Source organism: Buteo buteo, chromosome 13 (genome assembly GCF_964188355.1).
Source record: "Buteo buteo chromosome 13, bButBut1.hap1.1, whole genome shotgun sequence".
Taxonomy (NCBI): domain Eukaryota; kingdom Metazoa; phylum Chordata; class Aves; order Accipitriformes; family Accipitridae; genus Buteo; species Buteo buteo.
In genome coordinates, this window is record NC_134183.1 from 15,023,987 (window position 1) to 15,041,765 (window position 17,779).

At 50.4% G+C, this 17,779-nt stretch overlaps 1 protein-coding gene across 3 annotated transcripts in view; it reads right to left on the minus strand.

Moving 5' to 3' along the window:
- The window catches only part of PIK3R5 (phosphoinositide-3-kinase regulatory subunit 5), a 62,853-nt gene that overhangs the window by 24,178 nt on the left and 20,896 nt on the right, over nt 1–17,779 (minus strand). For all 3 annotated transcript variants that reach the window (XM_075044861.1, XM_075044859.1, XM_075044860.1), the window contains exon 2: nt 3,799–3,908. In XM_075044861.1, coding sequence (XP_074900962.1) covers nt 3,799–3,895 — 97 coding nt within the window. In that variant the 5' untranslated portion in view covers nt 3,896–3,908. The remainder of the gene's footprint in view (nt 1–3,798; nt 3,909–17,779) is intronic.

The following is a 17,779-nucleotide window of genomic DNA, read 5'->3' on the forward strand; positions in this document are numbered from 1 at the left end:
GGGACCCAGCACTGGGCAGAAGCTGCAGCGAGACCCCCGCTTCGGGAGGGAGCTCAGGCGCAGCGCACACTCTCGCTTTGATCACTATCGATGTCGATGAGGATGCCTGCAGCGTGCCAGGAGCCGGGCAGCAGCGGCCCCGTGGGCGGCCTCGGAAGGATGAGGCTTCGCGATTTCTTTTCTGAGAAGTGCACCGAGATACCCTCCTCCCAGAGCGGCTCCTTCCTGACCTCAGTGGTTGACATTTCCCCTCCACCGCTTTTCATAGGGGCAACTGTCAAGTCGGAAAAAAAAAAAGAAATAAAACAGAAATACCACATGCCCAAGCTGCCTTCGCCCACGGCGCCCAGGATGGGCATCGGCTCCTCGTGCCATCAGAAGCGACGCAGTTGGAGGGGTGAAAAGCAGACGCCTCCATTTCCTCCCTCCCCCAGACCCACTCCCACCATTTCCACTACGTCCTCACCAGAATAAGGTGGTTTTCTCCAAGGGACTGCCCAGAGGAAGGGCCGACTCGCAGCAGTTTGTACGTACGTGTGTTGGAAGTGCCCAAAGCACAGGAGACAGCAAAAGCCCCGCAGTCACAGCATCCCCTTGGGATGCATCCCACGCTGCACAGCAGTCCAACCCGCAGCTTCCACATCCTGCTTAGAGCCCCCTGAGCAGGGCACAGCGGCACCTCCCGGGGCTGGAGCCACCCCAAGTGCTTCCACCCAGCCTGGGCAGTGATTTCAGCAAGAACACCCACCACAAGCCTGGAGAAATCAGTTCAAAGGTTAAAATTTGCAAGGTTTAGTAAGGTTTAGTCCACCTTAATTCTGCACTTAGAGCTGGAAGCATTTCAGACACTGAATTTCACTACTTGGTGACTAAGTTGGAGAAGCCCCACACTAGACTTCTGTTTATTCCCCATGCGGGTATTTAGATGACTACAACTGAGCAGGATCTTAAGCTTCTCTAGATCTGAGCAGACTGAACTCCCTGGGCACCACGTGAGACTTATCATTGAACACTCCTCTCCTTCTCCAGCTCACCAGTGACTTTCATCCATCCTCCCTCACCAGCATCCTTCATCCTCTCCAACTTGTGTGCAGGCCCGTGGCAGAGACACAACAGCTCCTTCCCATCCCTGGGACCTCTCAGGCACTGGGCTGCCCTACAGCCTCTCCAGCAGCTCCCCATCCACCACGATCCTCCAGCCCCTCTCACACCGCAGTACAGCATCCCCAACACCGCCAGCAGACAGACCCAAGCCCAGCACTCTCCTTCACCAAAGGCTCCCCGTTTCACTGCTCGCCAGCAAGAAACAACATATTTTTCTTCCTTTAGCACACTCCGATTTGACTATCATCTCTCTCGAGCAACACGGAGGAAAGCAAACTCTCTGAAGAGGGTCTCTGGGAGGAAAAGAAGGTTGCCTTTCCTAGCACTCTTCTAACAGGGTTTTTTGTGAGTCAGAGACAATTTTCATTTGGTTCCTCCAATAAATGCTACAGTTCAGGAAAGAGTTTCTGTTTAGACCCCAGAGCTGACCACGGGCTCATCCAGGGTATAAATCTGTAATGGCCAAAGCACTCACACTTCTCCTCTTTGCTGACTTCACAGACCTCAGCTATGCAGTCACTTATGCAAGGTGGAAGCAATGCATTGGAAGCGATTACTCACCCACTCTGGAGCAATCTCCTGCAAAATTATCATGTAAAAATAAAGCAGTAAATAATTTAAAAGTGAACAAAACTCTAGCAAGATCTCAGCCCAAAAAGCTGCAACATGGTGTGGATTATTTTTGTGTATGGAAATGGTAAAAAGGAGGGGAAAGCAAATAAATTGGGAAATAGAAGTGATATAAGAAGTTAAAAACAAGAAAGGAGAAGGCTATGGTATAGTTAACAACAAGATGGATGGATTCATTGACTATATGAGGAACAGAGCCCTGCCATAAATAACCGCCTGGATCTGACACAGGAGAGCAGTAATTAAACCGTTGCTTATAACAGAGGGAAGGCAGAAGAATGTGAAAACATTTCTGCTCTGTTTTTGAAAAGAAATAGGATACACTGTTAAGGGGTGTAGGTACATCTGCACATTATCTCTGTTTTCCCTAAATCGTCTATGTTACTGCAATAACGAAATACTTCCTACTCCAACTGCAAGGGGGTAGGATGTGAAACAGCAGCTTTTCAAAGCAAACATGTTAAAAGTCAGCAGGGCTGGACAGCCCACACAGAAGAGCACTAAAGGCGTTGGCCAAGAAGTGCTGCCCTGGGGGCTGTCCAGAAGCAGTACCCTGGGGCCGGGGCACAGCAAAGCTATTAATGTCACATCCACCAACGACTGTAGAAACCAGGTTCACCAGTCACACTGAAGATTTTTTGGCAACAGCACAAGTGCTTTTGATGAAAGGGAACTTTCTGATGTGTAAAAACGCCTGAGATTCTCCCAGGAATGCCAGGTCATTCTGCCAAACCCCACAAAACCCACATGAGGAGGACTGAAAGCCAGCAGGCAAAGAGATGGGGGAAAAATCATTAGATATGAGGAATCACTGGGCAGCACCGCTGCTTCCAACAGAGTCCACCACCAGCCGACCCCTGCCCCATATAGTCTGGTCTTTGCTAATGAGCCGGAAAAATTATGAAGTCGTTTTTTAAAGACTACCCTAACACAAACACCAGCGCTGAGGGGCTGGGATTAGAGAAGGGCAGTTTGTGAGTGACACAGGAATTGATTAATTATAATTACAGGAAGAGGTGAGTTATGCAGCGCACAATGAATTGCTTGGCAAGATGAACTCCTTTGGACACACACTGTGTAACAGTGCCAAACGCAAGGTCGCATTTCCAGGAACCAGGAATGTAGGTCACACTTCAGGGCCTGTTTCCCAGAACGTGGGGAGACCAAAAGGACCCAGGAGTCCTGGTCATAACTGCATGAACCAAGACTCAGGGTGATGCTACAGCATGGGAAGCTGGCATCACTCCGGTGGGTGTGTGGAAACAGGCACAGCGAAAGGGATTACTCCAGTATTTGGCAGCAGGTCGGATACCGTTTGCATCTCTTTGTTGACTTATAAGTAAACAGAAAAGCAGAGGGGTTGAAAGAACTGCACAGACAAAAGGAAATCTGAATCTGACAGCCCCCTAAATTCATTTCATTTCTTTCATCCACAAGAGGATTTGGGAGTGATATAATCGCAGCCTACAAGTGTGAGCATGAGGAAGAGAGGTCGAAATGATATTCAAAAATGACTTCTGCTCCTTGCTGCTTTACCCTCACCACCACCATCCCAGATCCCTTCGCAGCTCTCTGAGCATGGCTCACATCTTTATGGCCACCATGGTATCTGATCTAGATTTAAATAAAGTCGATAACAATATCTCCACACTTGCTTCTGACAATGTAACAGAGATTACGCCCACAGGTTTTGAGGACTACATGCATCAAAGCAAGGCAAGGCTGACTGATTACACAAAGGAGTCTTTCCTCATGGCGAACGAAGGCTTCTCTCTCTCCATCTCATGCACAGACAACTGGCAAGATGCACGACTTCTCTGCTGACTCTTTACATATGTAAGACCTAACATGACTTGTTCAGCATCTTGGTACGTCTTCCTACCGCAACAAGAAGCTCAGGAATACTGACTAGGTTGGATTCCCACCTCTAACTTTGAACGTTGGAAGGGAGAAAAGGCCTCTGAGCTTCCAGTAGCACCAGCAGCTCTCGCTTACCTAGGTGCCCAGGTAGGCCAGCAGATCATGCAGACAGAAGAACAAGCTTGTGGTTAACAGGTCACCTACCAGCCCATCTGCTGGAGACAGCATCTCTGCTAAGCCCATGTAGACATCTTTCCAGTGCATGGTAGATCCTGTCTTCTGTGCACGTGGTGTGCTGCATTTTAATTCATCTCCTAAAGAGAAAGAAGGAAGAAAGTTATCATACCAGGCCCTCAGTTAAGTGCAAGGAAGAGAGCACTGCAACGCTTCTACTGTAGTGCAGACAAGATGCTCCTGGTGAAGCACCACCCCGTCAGTGCCTCCTGTCACCCTTGCCAACCCTAAAGCCAACGATGCACACCACTCTGCTGTCGTCTTCCTCTCTGCTCCCCCAATCCCTCTCAACCTTGGCAAAGAAAAGGAGGTGCACAGGTCCACAACCTGATCACAAGAGGCTGTGGGGCCAAGGCATCCTTCCCCTGACCTGCTGCAGGCATATCTGCCTTCTCACAACTTCCGTCTGCGGGACAGATCAAGTCACGCTCACGTGTTTGTGGGAAGAAGGTAATCTTGGGTTAGCCTCCATTGAAGATAACACTGCAAGAGATTACAGCTGCAGCACCTTGCAATGGGCTCAGGTGGGAATCATAGAACAGCAGAGGCTGGGAGGGATCTCAAAAGATCATCTGGTCCAACCTGGGAAAAGTGACAGCAGAGCCCAAGCTCCTGCTCCTTGCATTAGGCATGGATTGTCCCTGACAGCTCGTGTCCACTGGCAACGGTCACAAACCCGCTCCCAAGTGCCAACCTCGTACCAGTCAGGAAAGCCTCCAGCACTGTCACCTTGCTGCCACACAGCCAACATGAAGAAAAGGTCCACGTGCCCCTGTGGCAATGCAGGAAAATACAGAGGGGACCTCAGCCCCAACATCCGAGGACATTGTGAAACTGCGGATTGCATGCCTGGCTGCAACCTTTTCACAACATGGCTATGTACATCTCACCTCTCCTCCACGGCTCATGGTGCAAACCTAAACCTTGGGCTGGCAGAGACTGTGTTGGGGGAGGAAGATTTTGTCCCACCCTATTCATATGCATCTGTCTGGGACACCATGAAAATACAAGCAACTTGCCCAGAAGGTTTACTTCCCAAATGTGCCCCCACTGTGAGCAATCAAACAGGTTCCCAGGCAGAGATTCCCTCCTCCCCTGCAGCACCAGCCCTGGCATCCAGAGGGACCCCGGGGCAGGTGTCTCTCCTCTCCCAAACCACAGGGATGGGTCCATCCCACAGGCTCTTTGCCTGTTGGTCAGAAGCAACACAAATCCACAAAAATAACGTAGGAAGAAGAAATAAAGCCTGCTGGTGCTACAAATACCACCTGCCAAGGAGGCCTTTGCTTTCATCCCAGACAGCACATTCCTGTGCCTATGCCACACGCTCATGTAGTTCCCAAAGCTAACCCAAAACGCTCGCTTCTCCACTTATTTAGTCAACACTTGATGTTCAGTATTCAGTGGTGGCTGTGCCCGTCACAGCTCCCCACCTCCACCCTGGCAGGAGCAGAAGCCGCTGTGATCTTGGCAGAGGCTCCACCTGGTCCCTCTGCTTGGTGCACTCAGCATGGCCACCTCCACCCACACTTAATTCCCCCAAAAGGGCTCAGTAAAATCGAGCCCAGCTGCTGGGGCTCCCCCAAGAGCCAAGGGAGCAGTGAGGCCAGCTCCAGCCCTGCCGCTCGGTCCTCCCCACGCTGGAGAGAAGCCATCAATGACTCCAAACAGGTCAAAGCAAACACACAATGAGGAACCACTGACCTGCCAAATGCAAGCTCTCTCTTTACCCCAAAGAGGCTCATGGGGTCCTGCCTCTCGTGTCCCGCTGGCACAGCCTATTATTATGGTCTTCACCGAAAGTTTTATCCATCCACAAATGTATGCGCGAGGAACACCGAGAAACGCTCCACCACAGTGCTGGGGACTGAATGAGCGGGGAATCTGCACATCAGCACCTTAGTCATGACTTGTGGGCAAGAGGAAAGCAGTGACTAAGAGCACAGCATGACTCATAAGCACCCTTTACAACACCCAGCTCACACAATACACCTCCCTGCACGTCAGCTTGTTTTACAGCACAGCTTGGTCCTCAGAGGGGAACACGCTCCTCACTGCATGCTCAGGGTGAGCCCCGCACTGGCCCAGACATCCCTTCCGGATGCCTCTCGTATCCCAGCACAGAACAGCCAGGGAATTTAAGGACAAAATATGGCAAAGATATTACCATAACTTTCAAACCACAAAACACAGTCTTTGGGGTTTTTTTTCCTGGTGTGCTACAGACCACACATGAATCTAAACCTCTTCTCCCAAGGCAGTGCTTATGGAAGCATTCTTCATGGGAGAGGACTCAGTTTGTCCACCACAGCTGAGCAGAAACTTTTCAGCCTCTTCTACTGTTTATTCCCCAAACTCTCCCTTCCTTCCCACCCACACTGAGCAAAATGACAAAGCAGGGGACAGTTCTGGAGGACGTAATTAGACTTTCCAAGGAGCTCTGTTAAGCATCTCAAGAACACTAAGAAAAACAAGTGTTGAGGTCAAGGTTTTTAATCAAAAGAGCTGTTAAACCAAGAGCTGCTTTGACAAAATTGCAAGGTGCAAGGTATTCGGAGCAGGTGGGAAGGACAGTGCAGTTTTCTGTGGTGAACTGCCTGCAGTCACGTTTCACAACACACCCAGGGTGAATGCTGTGAGCAGTCATGCTCCGGCAGCCTTTGGGGACACCCTCGTGACAGAGGCTGGCTGGCACTCTGCACACTTCCAAGCAGAGCAACACATTGCAAAAGATGTGGGTTTCCCTGCCTTCTCCCCAGGTGTCAATAACACTTTCAAGAGAGAGCACAACCACCACCCAGGGAAGAGAGAAGGGCTTTGATGGACCAATTGAGACAAAACAGCAGGGAGGATAACAAGAGACTTTCCAACATCGGATTGTCACAACTCTCCTGACAGCAGCTCTGCGGACAACGCAACACAGTGCCCACACATCTGTTCAGCCCCTATGTGAAGCACCTAGAGGTGTTGCTCCTAGGAGGCAGGAACAGAGGGGACACCACAGCAGTTGTGGGGAACATCCTCAGGCAACAACCAAGTATCACCTTTGGACAAAGCATTAACCACCTCTCTTCAGAGAGCATATTGCATATGGAAAAGTACGGCCAGATCAACTGCCACTCCTGCACTGCACAGTCTTAGCAAGAGCTGAGCAAAGGAAGCAGAAGGGCTTTATCCCACCACACCTCACTCATGCATCGGACCCCAGCCCTACAAAATCAAGCTATGAGACTTCAAGCCCTAGATGTTCTCTCAGATAAGATCAGTTTCCCTTCTCCAGTGAATTTGCACCTTAAAAGCAGCCTCCAAACACCGTGCAAACCATACAGTCACCATTTAAGAGGCAGAGAAGCCAATGTTTGGAAAAGTTAAGCAATTTTTCTGCTGTCCCACAGTGACTTCCGGCACAGCTGGGAGCAGAAGGCAAATCTCCAGATCTCCAGGCACATTCCTTACCCTGCATGCCATCCTCCTGCCACCAGCAGTATCAGCACAGTCAGTGGGGACTGGACTTCTTGCAAGAAGATAGCTAGATCTCACCTAGACAGAGTCCCCATCATCTCACACCACTCTGGTCCATGCACATAGCTGGCCAACCAAGACAAACATCTACCATCGCATGTTCCAAGAAACACCTTCCTCTCTGTCTTTCCCACGCAGGACGGCTGCCTGCCATCAGCAGGGTGCATCTGCAGACCACCCTGACGGAGGCGGCAAGAGGAACTGACAGAGACCGAGAAGGGAACCAGGAACCACAACTGCACCGATCAGAGCACAAGGAGGTGGCCGGCTCGCAAACAGCTTCAGGACAAGGCAGGCAGAGAGCAAGGCTTGCTCTCTTTAACGTTACATGATGCCGGTAAACGTTACGGCACTCTCAGCCACAGCGGTGACAACATTTAAGCCCTCTGGTTCTAATAATCCCATGTCCTGAGGGAAACCAATTTGTCTTGAGGTTTTGCCCTGTTTTTGACAAATGGCCAACAATTAGCAATGTCGTGGGCACGGGGCAAAATTGAACCTACCCCCTCAGAAGGCCCGATTGCCCAAAAGGCACCTGATAATTTTCAAACAAGACAAAAAAATAATTATTAAAGCAAGTGAGAAAAGGCATAGCACACCAAAGCTCAGTTTGGAAAGTATCTTAAGACTATTTGTGAAATTGTCCCACCACCTTGCATGGATGCAAGATCTCTGGAGAATTTCCATCTGAGATTGCTTAGTCAGAAGTCTTCATTCATCTCTGTTTGTCACAGTTAAAATGTAGACAGATGAATTAAAATGTTCCTGCTAACTAACATCAAAGAGGTAAACGTTTATCCCTTGGCAGAAAGTGGGAATTTGCTGATCATTGGTTTTAGATTTTCACTTGTCCTTCTTTGAGGCACAAGGTTTGCAAAAATCCCAAAGTTTTCAAAGAAGATGAAAAAACACACCACCACCAACAACAAAAAAATTTCCTGCTGTGCTGTGAAGCCCGAGACCACAGAGAACTCTCAGGGTGTCACAGCTCCATGACACGGGCTTTCCACTCAGCTGGGACAGACTGTGGTTCCCCCACTTGCCTTCACTGCCCTGGAACCCTTCCCTTTCAGGGTTTTTCTTCTGCTCAGTATCAGAGCAAAGGAGAACATCTCAACTCCTTCATGCTCAGGATGACGCTGCCCAAGGAGCAGAAGGTCCCTCTGCACACAGCAGCCAAGTTGAGGAGATGCCTGAAGCCAGTAGCAGTTCCCACATGGTTGGGACAGGGCACATGAGAAGCTGAATCGGGGGTCACAGAGGCTTTTCTGCAAGGGAAAGTGCTTTTCTTTTATTAAGGTCCACGAGTCCTATCTTTAACATCCAAAGGACTTCTCTGATCTCCTTCTGTAGTGGTGGAGCCCAGGACAACCACCATTAGATGGGAAGAGAGGGGAAAAGCTCAAAGATCAAGTCCAAAGTTGGTGTTTCCAAATGAAGTAGTGAAGGGAATTAGACCACCCCCTCCCGGGACACCGGCCACCTCCGATCCAACCAGCAGGACAAATCCCTGCCCTCCCACCCCAGCCAGCTCCATCATGATGCCCTGGGGAGGCACCACCCCCCCAGCCAGCATCCTGCCCTGCTCTAATCCCCACCTCCCCCAGGAGAGGAAACCCAGGCAGCCATGTAATAAACTGAGATTTCCCCTTCCATGATAGCAAATCCCAGCAGCATCTCCTTGAAACGCCTGTTGGCAGGAAAGGACCTGGCTGAAAGTCCTCTACCTTCCCAGAGGGGACCCTGCAGCAGGGAAGCAAGGTACCGCTCCACCAGCACCGGAGAAAGCCCCCGGGTACCTTCACAGCAGGATAACGCCCTTTCCTGCCCCGATTGTTCTGAGGCTGCTGGCCGAGCATCCCGTGCAGGAAACAGGAGAGGAAAAACAAGCCCCTTGGCCCACGGGATCAGCTCATGAACACAGTGACCAGGTTTGCTGGCAGTCACAACGGGTGGAGGGACGTGGACTCCGTTGCAGAGATGCTAACTCACAGGTTAGTGTGAGGAGATAGCTCAGTGTTTGGCTTGCTCCTGGGGTAAGGCTTAGAGCACTGGGGAGAAAAGGGCAAGCAGCCTGATGAGACTAAAGAAAAAAGGAGCTCGGGCTGATGCTGCAATAGAAGGAAACCCACTTAATTGGGAATGAAAGCAATTGGATTTTAACCAGAGCTTTTTTCAGGGCAAGATCCTCGTACAAGCACCCCAGCAAGGCCATCATCTCCCTTGAGCTACACCTCAGCTTTCTGCCTCCTCCATTTCATCCTCAAAATGGGCAGCGGGGCAACAGGCAGCACAGGAGCTTTGGGAGATGCACCCCCATTGCAGCGGACGAGCTGGATACGCAGCTGTGCCACGCAGCGGAGCAAGCGCACGCATGGTACCTGCTCCTCCAATGAAAGTGTCTGTTTTTCTTAGATTACAGAAGAAATCTTGGGTTTTAACTGTCCTTAGCTTGCAAGATTTTACTGCCTCCTCTACACCCCATATGGGAGCCAAAGATAGAAACTCAGAGCTGAGAGAGGGAGCAGCTGGAGAAAGTCTTTGTAGAAATTGGGGCAACAAGGGGAAGAACCTGCAATTTTTAAGATTCAAATTTCAGCCTTCGTGTGTTTACTACTCAAGTAAGTGCTCTGCAAAGAGCGGGGAGATGAAGGTGATAAGATGTTCGTTCAAACCACACAAAGGCAGCGTATCAAAAGATCCAGGAGGCAACTGGTTTGACAAACATCCTTTCAGTGTGCTCGCAAAGGAGCGCATACCATCCAAACACCCCGGCACCACGCGACTTCCTTATAGGGCCTCGGGTTCCTGTCCCGCTGAGCAAGGACAAAAGTTGCTTTTACCCCGAGGAGTAAGAGCCACGGCAGGGACCATGAGTGACTTTCGCTCCTTGGACTGCAAAACCTCACCTCCAGGGAGTCTCCACTCCTCAAACCAACAGAGGAAAAGGCAGCAGAGAAGCAACATGGAGAATCTTTTCCGTAAACCAGCTGCCAAAACTCAGACCAAGCCCTTACTGAACCCTGGCCATAGAAGAACTGACCAAAACCAACCACCGATGAGGCCACAGAGGGCAAACGCAAAAGAAATCCACTTAGGTGTCAGCACCCACATTTCTGCAAATCCACCCGTACACCTACTCACCCACCCAAGCTGTGTTGGCTTGCTGAGATCATCACCACTATCGCTGACAGATAGTGGTAGAGGCTTGAGAGCAAGGGACAGGACTGAAAAATTTGTCTTAGGTCTGATTTCTTGAGAAGTCAGTCATAGCAGTGCCTGGGCACCTGGCAGGACTGGCCCCTTTTTTTGTCTATAAAGCAAGCAGCCAAATTACTTGGAACAGGACAGATTACAAACGTGAACCACAGCAAGGTCCCCATAATGCTATCTGCTGTACTTATACATAGCAAAATACAACCAACAAGCAAACAAAAACAGGAAAAAAGATGTTATCCCCCTCTGTTGTCTTCCTCCTTTTCTTGGGGTGTGGAGGGAGGAAAGGAAGAGGACACCAGAAATTAAACATCTTCTTCCAGGACATAAAGGAGAATCTGAAACAAAGAGCTGTAATTTAATGCTGTCTGAGCAAGCCCAGCTCAATCACCTTGTACCATCTAGTTTGACAGTGGGCACAGGAGAGACAGAAGGGCACATGGACATCTCATTCATGCTCTACTCCAAGGTGGGACATGAGGACCTCAGTGATGGATCTCTGAGCAAGGCACATTCCAGCAGGATTTAGGGGGTAAAGAAATCACACAGGCTGTTGGGAAGGGGCAGCAGGACAGGACCACCCGGCACAGGACTGTAAAGGCAGGCTAAGGGGTGAACAAATGCAACTGGGGCCAATGCTGTGAATATTTGCTGCCATCAGGATACCAGTGGATGAACCAGAGCAGTCACAGCTCCAAGGAGCAGTGCAGACTCAAGGGTTTGGTGGTAAGGATCCACAATACAAGCAGCAACATGTGCAGGGAGCAACATGTGCCAAGGAGAAGTCATCCAGCCAGAAAGGCACTGAGTGGCACACTCATGATAAAGACATAAAGACCAACGTGGTTTTTCATAAGACCAAAACCATCAAAAGGTCATCAGGCATTGGTTTGAACACGCAACACAGGAAAGTATTTGGCCTCCTGGACACACAGGGTGCCTGGGGGGGTTCAGCAATCACACTGATATGCAAGAGTACAGCCAGGAATGAGCCATCCTGCTCAGCACTGGCAAACTCCACATTCGAGGTGTCCAGCTACAGGGATGCATCTCTGCTGGGAAGGATGGGACTGTCTGCTGGGAGATCCCACCAGCAACTGATGCAACCTATGTCTTCAGTTGCTCTGGAAAGATAATTTTCAAAGCAATTAGCCCTCTACTCTGGGACAGCTGGAACAGCACACGTAGGAAGTCTTACTGTAATAGATGAGCAACAAGCCATTATATGAACTGGCAACCTTAAAATTGCTGTGGGATTTGCACATAATGCAGGATTCTCAGCAAACTGCAGTATTTGGAAGTGAAATGGGAAAGCGAGGTTTAGACAGTGATTTCATCTTAAAGCAGAAGATAAAACTCATGGCACAAGAAAACCTGCTTCTGGAATAATAACAGCAACTGTGCCTACAGGATAACTATGCTAAGGGGCATTACTTCACTACAGGGACAGCGCAGGTCATCCCTACATACTAACAGTAGGAAATGAAGATCTGATTTATTAGTGGTAAATGCTGTCTCGGGAAGAAGGGAGGTACCAGCCTGGCAGCTCCCTTGAGATGAAGATCTTCAGTTCGCAGCAGCGCTACGGGACTTCAGTCCTCCTCGAGCAGCAGGGCAATGTTGTTGTCTTGCTGAACTGCAAAGCCTCATTTACACCAGAAAACGTGAGAACTGGAAAGCTTACTAAGACACAGAGATCGCTCCTTGTTCTCACCGTGTCTGAGAACCAGGCTGAATGAGAGACTCCCACCACAGAGCAGGGAAAGTACCTAACGTACAAAAGTGGTTTCAGAGTCCTTTTAATATCAAACAGCACCTACAGAAGGTAACACAGGAGGGGCAAAGCAGCACCCAGGTTTTATGTTGGGGTTTGGCTGCCCACTTCCCTCTGCGTGCCGGCCGGGCGGTCCTGCAGCGGGCACAGCAGGTCTGGAGGGGAAGGGGGCCGGTGGGGTTCTTGGCAGCAGTGCAGGAAGGGGGGGCTCAGCCCAGCCCAAGAAATCAAAACATGAGATGTGATTCATCTCACCAAGTTGCTGACACCTAAATTCAAACACCTCTTTGTGAACTACTTACCTGGGGCTGCTCAGCTTGTGCCAAGGGGTATCTAAGGTGGTCAGTTGTGTCCTGCCAGGACATGCCTGTCCCTCTCCACTAAATGTAAGGTGATTAGCTCCACTGCAGTCACCCAGCTTGTGCCTGTGCAGAGCTTGACTGGATGAGCCCAGCCATGGACTTAGATCATGAGACGCTTCTTTGCGGAAAGAAGCCCAAATTAATTCACAATACACATTCACGAAAGAAAACGGCTCTGCAGGAAGGCACAGTGGTGGCCATCATATAGTCCACAGCCAGGGCACTGAGAGCATCCCTCAGCAGCAGACTGTAAGACAGTTTGAAAGTTCAGTCCCACCTAACAACGGCACATCTGTACGGTCACTTCTGCTGCTGCTCCGTCTGTCAGGCTGCTGACCATGGACACAGCATACCAGCACGCAGCAGAAAAAAAATGTCTGTGGTCAGAGGGAAAGGTCTCCAGCTTAGAAAAGAGCTTAAAAACATACTGCAACCGAAGGACGGAGCATCATCCAAGCTGGGGGTGAGGAAAACAACCAAAACATTCAGGAGAGGCAGAAATAAGGGAAACTGTTCTGCCATCTTCCTGTAATAAGCAGCCTCTGGTCATCAATTTTGTGTCTAGTACTTTGCCTGCAACAGCAAACCCACCAAGAAAGCATCTAAGGTGTCATACAACAGCTAAAGCCTGGAGAGATGGAGCACTGTGCACCCCAGGGCCGTACTGCTGGGCATTGCTGCAAGCAGGGGAGCCAAGCGGGGGGTAGAAATTACGAATCCAGACAGGGACTCTCCCTAACACAGGGCAGGATTGACTTTTTATTGCTCAGCGTGACTTTCCCAGGCTGGCACCCCAGGCCACACTGACGCTTTGCTCTTAGGGAATGGCGAACACACTGAAGTGGGGAATGCAGTGAGCTGTGAGACCGTGCCGCAAGGCAGGAGCAAGACCTGGGGGAGGGTGAGAAAGGGAGAGGGGAACAGAACAACCACGAACCTCCACACACACACGTGATGTCGGAGCCGGCAGTGCTCAGCATCACGTAGCCCCGAGCAATACCACCAAAAAAAAAAAAAAAAAGAAATACGACGCTCCATGCATAGAAAGCGGGACTGCTGCGGTCATGGGAAGCAGGTTACCCAGGGTGCGGGTCTGCGTGGACGCCGCAGCTCTGCCACTCAAGCAACACCTCTCTGCAGAGCCACGGGAGGAGGAGAGGCTTCCGGAGCGGCTGGGGATAAATATTTTGAACCTCCGGTGAAGTAGGGCAATTGGGTTTTGGGCTGTAGATCCCACAGTACCAGCGCTTTTCAGTGGTAACCACAAGTGGTTTATCACCCCAGCTCCCTCCGGTACAGCTTTGCTCTGTTCAGCTGGCACTAAGTACCCCCAGCTCAGGGGATCGGAAGAGAAAGCCAACAGGAAGCTGAGAAATGCCTAAGACATGTCAGCTCCACACAAACACCTCCATCCAAGCCCTTCATGTTGCTGCAAATGGGAGTTATTTAATGGGATTTCCCAAATTCCATCCCCAAGATTACCTGCATTAGCAGCCAGAGTTTAAGGCTAACGCTTATGAGATGAAGACGCTGTGAACTCCAAAAAAATAAAACAAAGACATGCAAACAAATGCCAACTCCAAATTGCAACTGCTAATTGCTTCGGAGACTATTGCTTCGGAGACTCAGAGTTGGAGGCTTCACAGAAAGAAAGAAAAAAAAATATCAGAAGCAGGGCCCTCATACTGCACACCTGAACTCTGTTTTGCTTTGGGATCTGCTATCCTTGAGCTGATGAAGTCTAAAACATGTTTTACAGCATCAGGAACCAGACTCACACCACTCACTGACAGCCAGCTAGAAGTAAACCCGTATGTGCTCCAGGCATTGCGTACGAGCTGTCAAGGATGCAGCTTTCCCATGTCCCACCTGCAGGTCAACACGTGGGGTGGCCTTAGGACCAGCCCCGATGATAATGGAGATGCTGCTTTAGGGTCAAGTTTTCAGAAGGGTGTCCAACAAAAGCACAAAATTACATCACAGTAGGAGCAAAAACAGGGCTGCAAGAAACTTAGCAAAAAGAACAAAATAATCAGAGGAACTGTTTTGAGGCAAACAAATTCCTCGGTGAATTGGACTGGATTTCAGCAAAATGCATCTGCTTGGAGGGTGCACAAGGTGAGGAGTGGAGAAAGGGGGGTCTCAAGGACTCAGAACGAAACCTTTCGACTCATCATTTCGAAAGAGTGTTTGCACTCATCTGACTGTGATTCAAAAAGTAAAAATCAAGCCAGAAAAAAATGAAACTTCTCATTTCTGATCAAATGAGACATTTTCCTCTGCTCACCAGTGTTTAGGTTCACTTTGCAATGAGCAAGCCCCCACCAAGATGGCTCTCCCTGGGACCAGCATCACACCAGTTTTCAATGACACTGGCTAGAAAAACCGGTACTCATGCTGGTACCTGCCACCAATGGTGCTTCTGTGCTGGTTTGTCCACCTCCGGCATCCCCGCAGCAGCTGTAACCCCGAGCGCTGACTGCGCTCCTGTGCCTCAAGAGCTCACCAGCCGTTGCCACTCAATTATTCACTCCCTATGGAAACGCTTGTGGCTTCCTCAGAGCTGTGGCAAGGCATTAACCCCATGGCATGGCCAGGTGAAGCGTCTTGCCCAGGTCAGAGCAGTGAACTTGGGGCATCCTGGCTGAGCATGCTCAGAGGAGGAGAGATGGGTGCTCAGCTCACACCCTGACAAATTTTTTTATGAATGGAAAAGCTTTTCAATCATTTCCCAGCTGGTTTCCCTGCTGGGAGGAGCCAACCGGGAGAGCCGGGCTCCCCTGAGCCCTGTCGCTGACTCGCCAGATGGTTGAGAGCAGGAAGGAGCTCAGCTCAGCACCAGCAGCACTGGAGTATTGTTTATCTGCTGGTTCCTGTTTTTAGTTTTGTCTCTGTTTTCTTTCTTTGTTCTAAAATTGTGTTGCAGTGGCGATACTTGATCTGAATGACACGGGGATTGCTTTGAAATAAGAACCAGCCCAATGCTTCACGCCATTGAATTTTCTTATCTAATAAAAGAACAGAGGTCCCAACCCCAAAGCAAACCATGATCAGATTAACCCCCACACCCTTTGTTTTTAAGCTGAATTGGAGCAGAGATTGATTAATGGCACTCAGGAGCCCCTGGTACAAAGGCACACCCCATGCATGTCCAATTCTCTGGAATCTGGGGGTGTCGGCAGGGATACATTTCCTGGGATGAAGCAGGGCTGCCACCAGCTCCCCACCCTGGAAGACCGGTTCAAGTGATGTTGAGATTTGTCACCAGCATCTGTTTGGGGGTAGGGAGCCGATCAGCAAACTGTCATCCAAGTGCGTCCTCATTGCAAAAGGTAACTACAGGGGTGTCACTGGAGCTGACGCAGGGTCTGCTGACGCTGGGCACCCAAATCCTCCCGCAGTCCCACTTGCCAGTGTTTCCTCCGACTCTCAAGCACGAGGCAGACGTGAACGGGCTTCATCAGGAGGATGCTGCTAGCAAAGACCCCTTGGTCATGCCCTTCACGGGCTTATCACCCGAGTCCTTCTCTTTTCACCGAGACAAAGGGACAAACAGTGGTCAAAGCGGCCTGTGGGCAGCTTGGGGATTTGACACTCCTTGGTTTTAGGTCCCAGCAGGCCAGAAAAAGCCCTTTAGCCCCCAGAGACAGCAGCACCCCTGAAGGACACGGGGACACTGATGCAACAGGCTTCCCCTGCGTTCCCATCGCAGCGCTGACACCCTTGAGCAGAGCCAGCCACATCCCCCTCCCCGGGGGGGGACCTGGAGCATTTTGGGCAGACCCGGCACGGGGCTGAGGCTGACCGCACCCTGCGACAGCGGCGGCTCTCAGCTGCTGAAAGAACCAGCCCTCGCAGCCCCAAGCCACAAGCACAGATGGGAGCGAGTTACACTCCAGCTGCAGCTCACAAACACACGTCCTGCCGCTTGCTGAGGAGGGGCCGGGCTACGACGAGCTGTATTTTCAGCAAACCCGGACTGAGCCCCAAAAAACCATGACAGCCCAACCGTACTCCTCTCCGTGCAGTCCCTGCCTGGCTCTGAAGACTCAGACCTTGGTTTCAAGCCTGCGGGTCCCCCACTTCCATTCTGCACCCTCGCAGGGTGGGTGCGAGCCTCAAAATTCCCCATTCCCATCATTTTTTCCTCCATTCCCCACTCCATGCCCAGCAGTACCCATAGTCCTGCACACCACAGCCACCTCCTGGAGCGGCCTCAGATCAGGGTGATGCATTAGAGCCCTGCAAGGGGCATAGGTTAGGGCAGAGCCCCTCCAATGGGACATCGGACACATCCCGCTTTATTGGAGAGCTGCAAAAAGAGAAAACAGCCCCAGTGCTTGCATAGCTTTTAGAGTTCAAAAAATTTACAGTTTCCAGGCTGTGCTTCGGAAACCACGTGTCACAGCCCTAAGGCTGAAACACTTGATTCCCAAAGCTCAGATTAGCGCCAGTTCCCCCCAAGAGCCACGATCTTTGGGAATTATTCACCCCCTATTCCCTCAGCAGCAGACCTGCACATTATTTAATGCCCTTATCCTCAAATCACTCCTCCGAGGAAGAAAAACACACTACTATCCATGCAGTGATGGGGAACCGGGGCTGATGGGGAACGGCAAAGTCATTTTGCCCAGGTCACCCAGGAAGGCTGTGACAGGACAAAGGCCATACCAGTATCCCGACAGCACCTTAAATCCAGAGCATTTCACCCTCATAGCTGCTATAAAATCCAGTCACCATATTTATCCTGCGCTTTTCTCAGTTTTTTGACCCTTTCAACTTCATCTGCAACACTCACAGCTCAGGTCACACCTGAATTTAGCTGGTCACTTGAGGACTGCTTCTTGTTTCTGAGAAGTGCCTAGATGGTCCTTTTTGAATTTTTTTTTTTTTTTTTTTTTAAAAGAAACAGCACACGTTCAGCAAAGTGAGGCCACTCTGCTCTGCCAGCACATGGCTTTGGGAGGCTCAGAGCAGATCTGGGGGCCTCCCAGCCCAGCAATCCGGGGCTGGCAGCAGCCTATTCCTCTTGTCTCTTACCTCCAGGGAGACCTCAAGTTGTTCCTTTGCTTTTAAC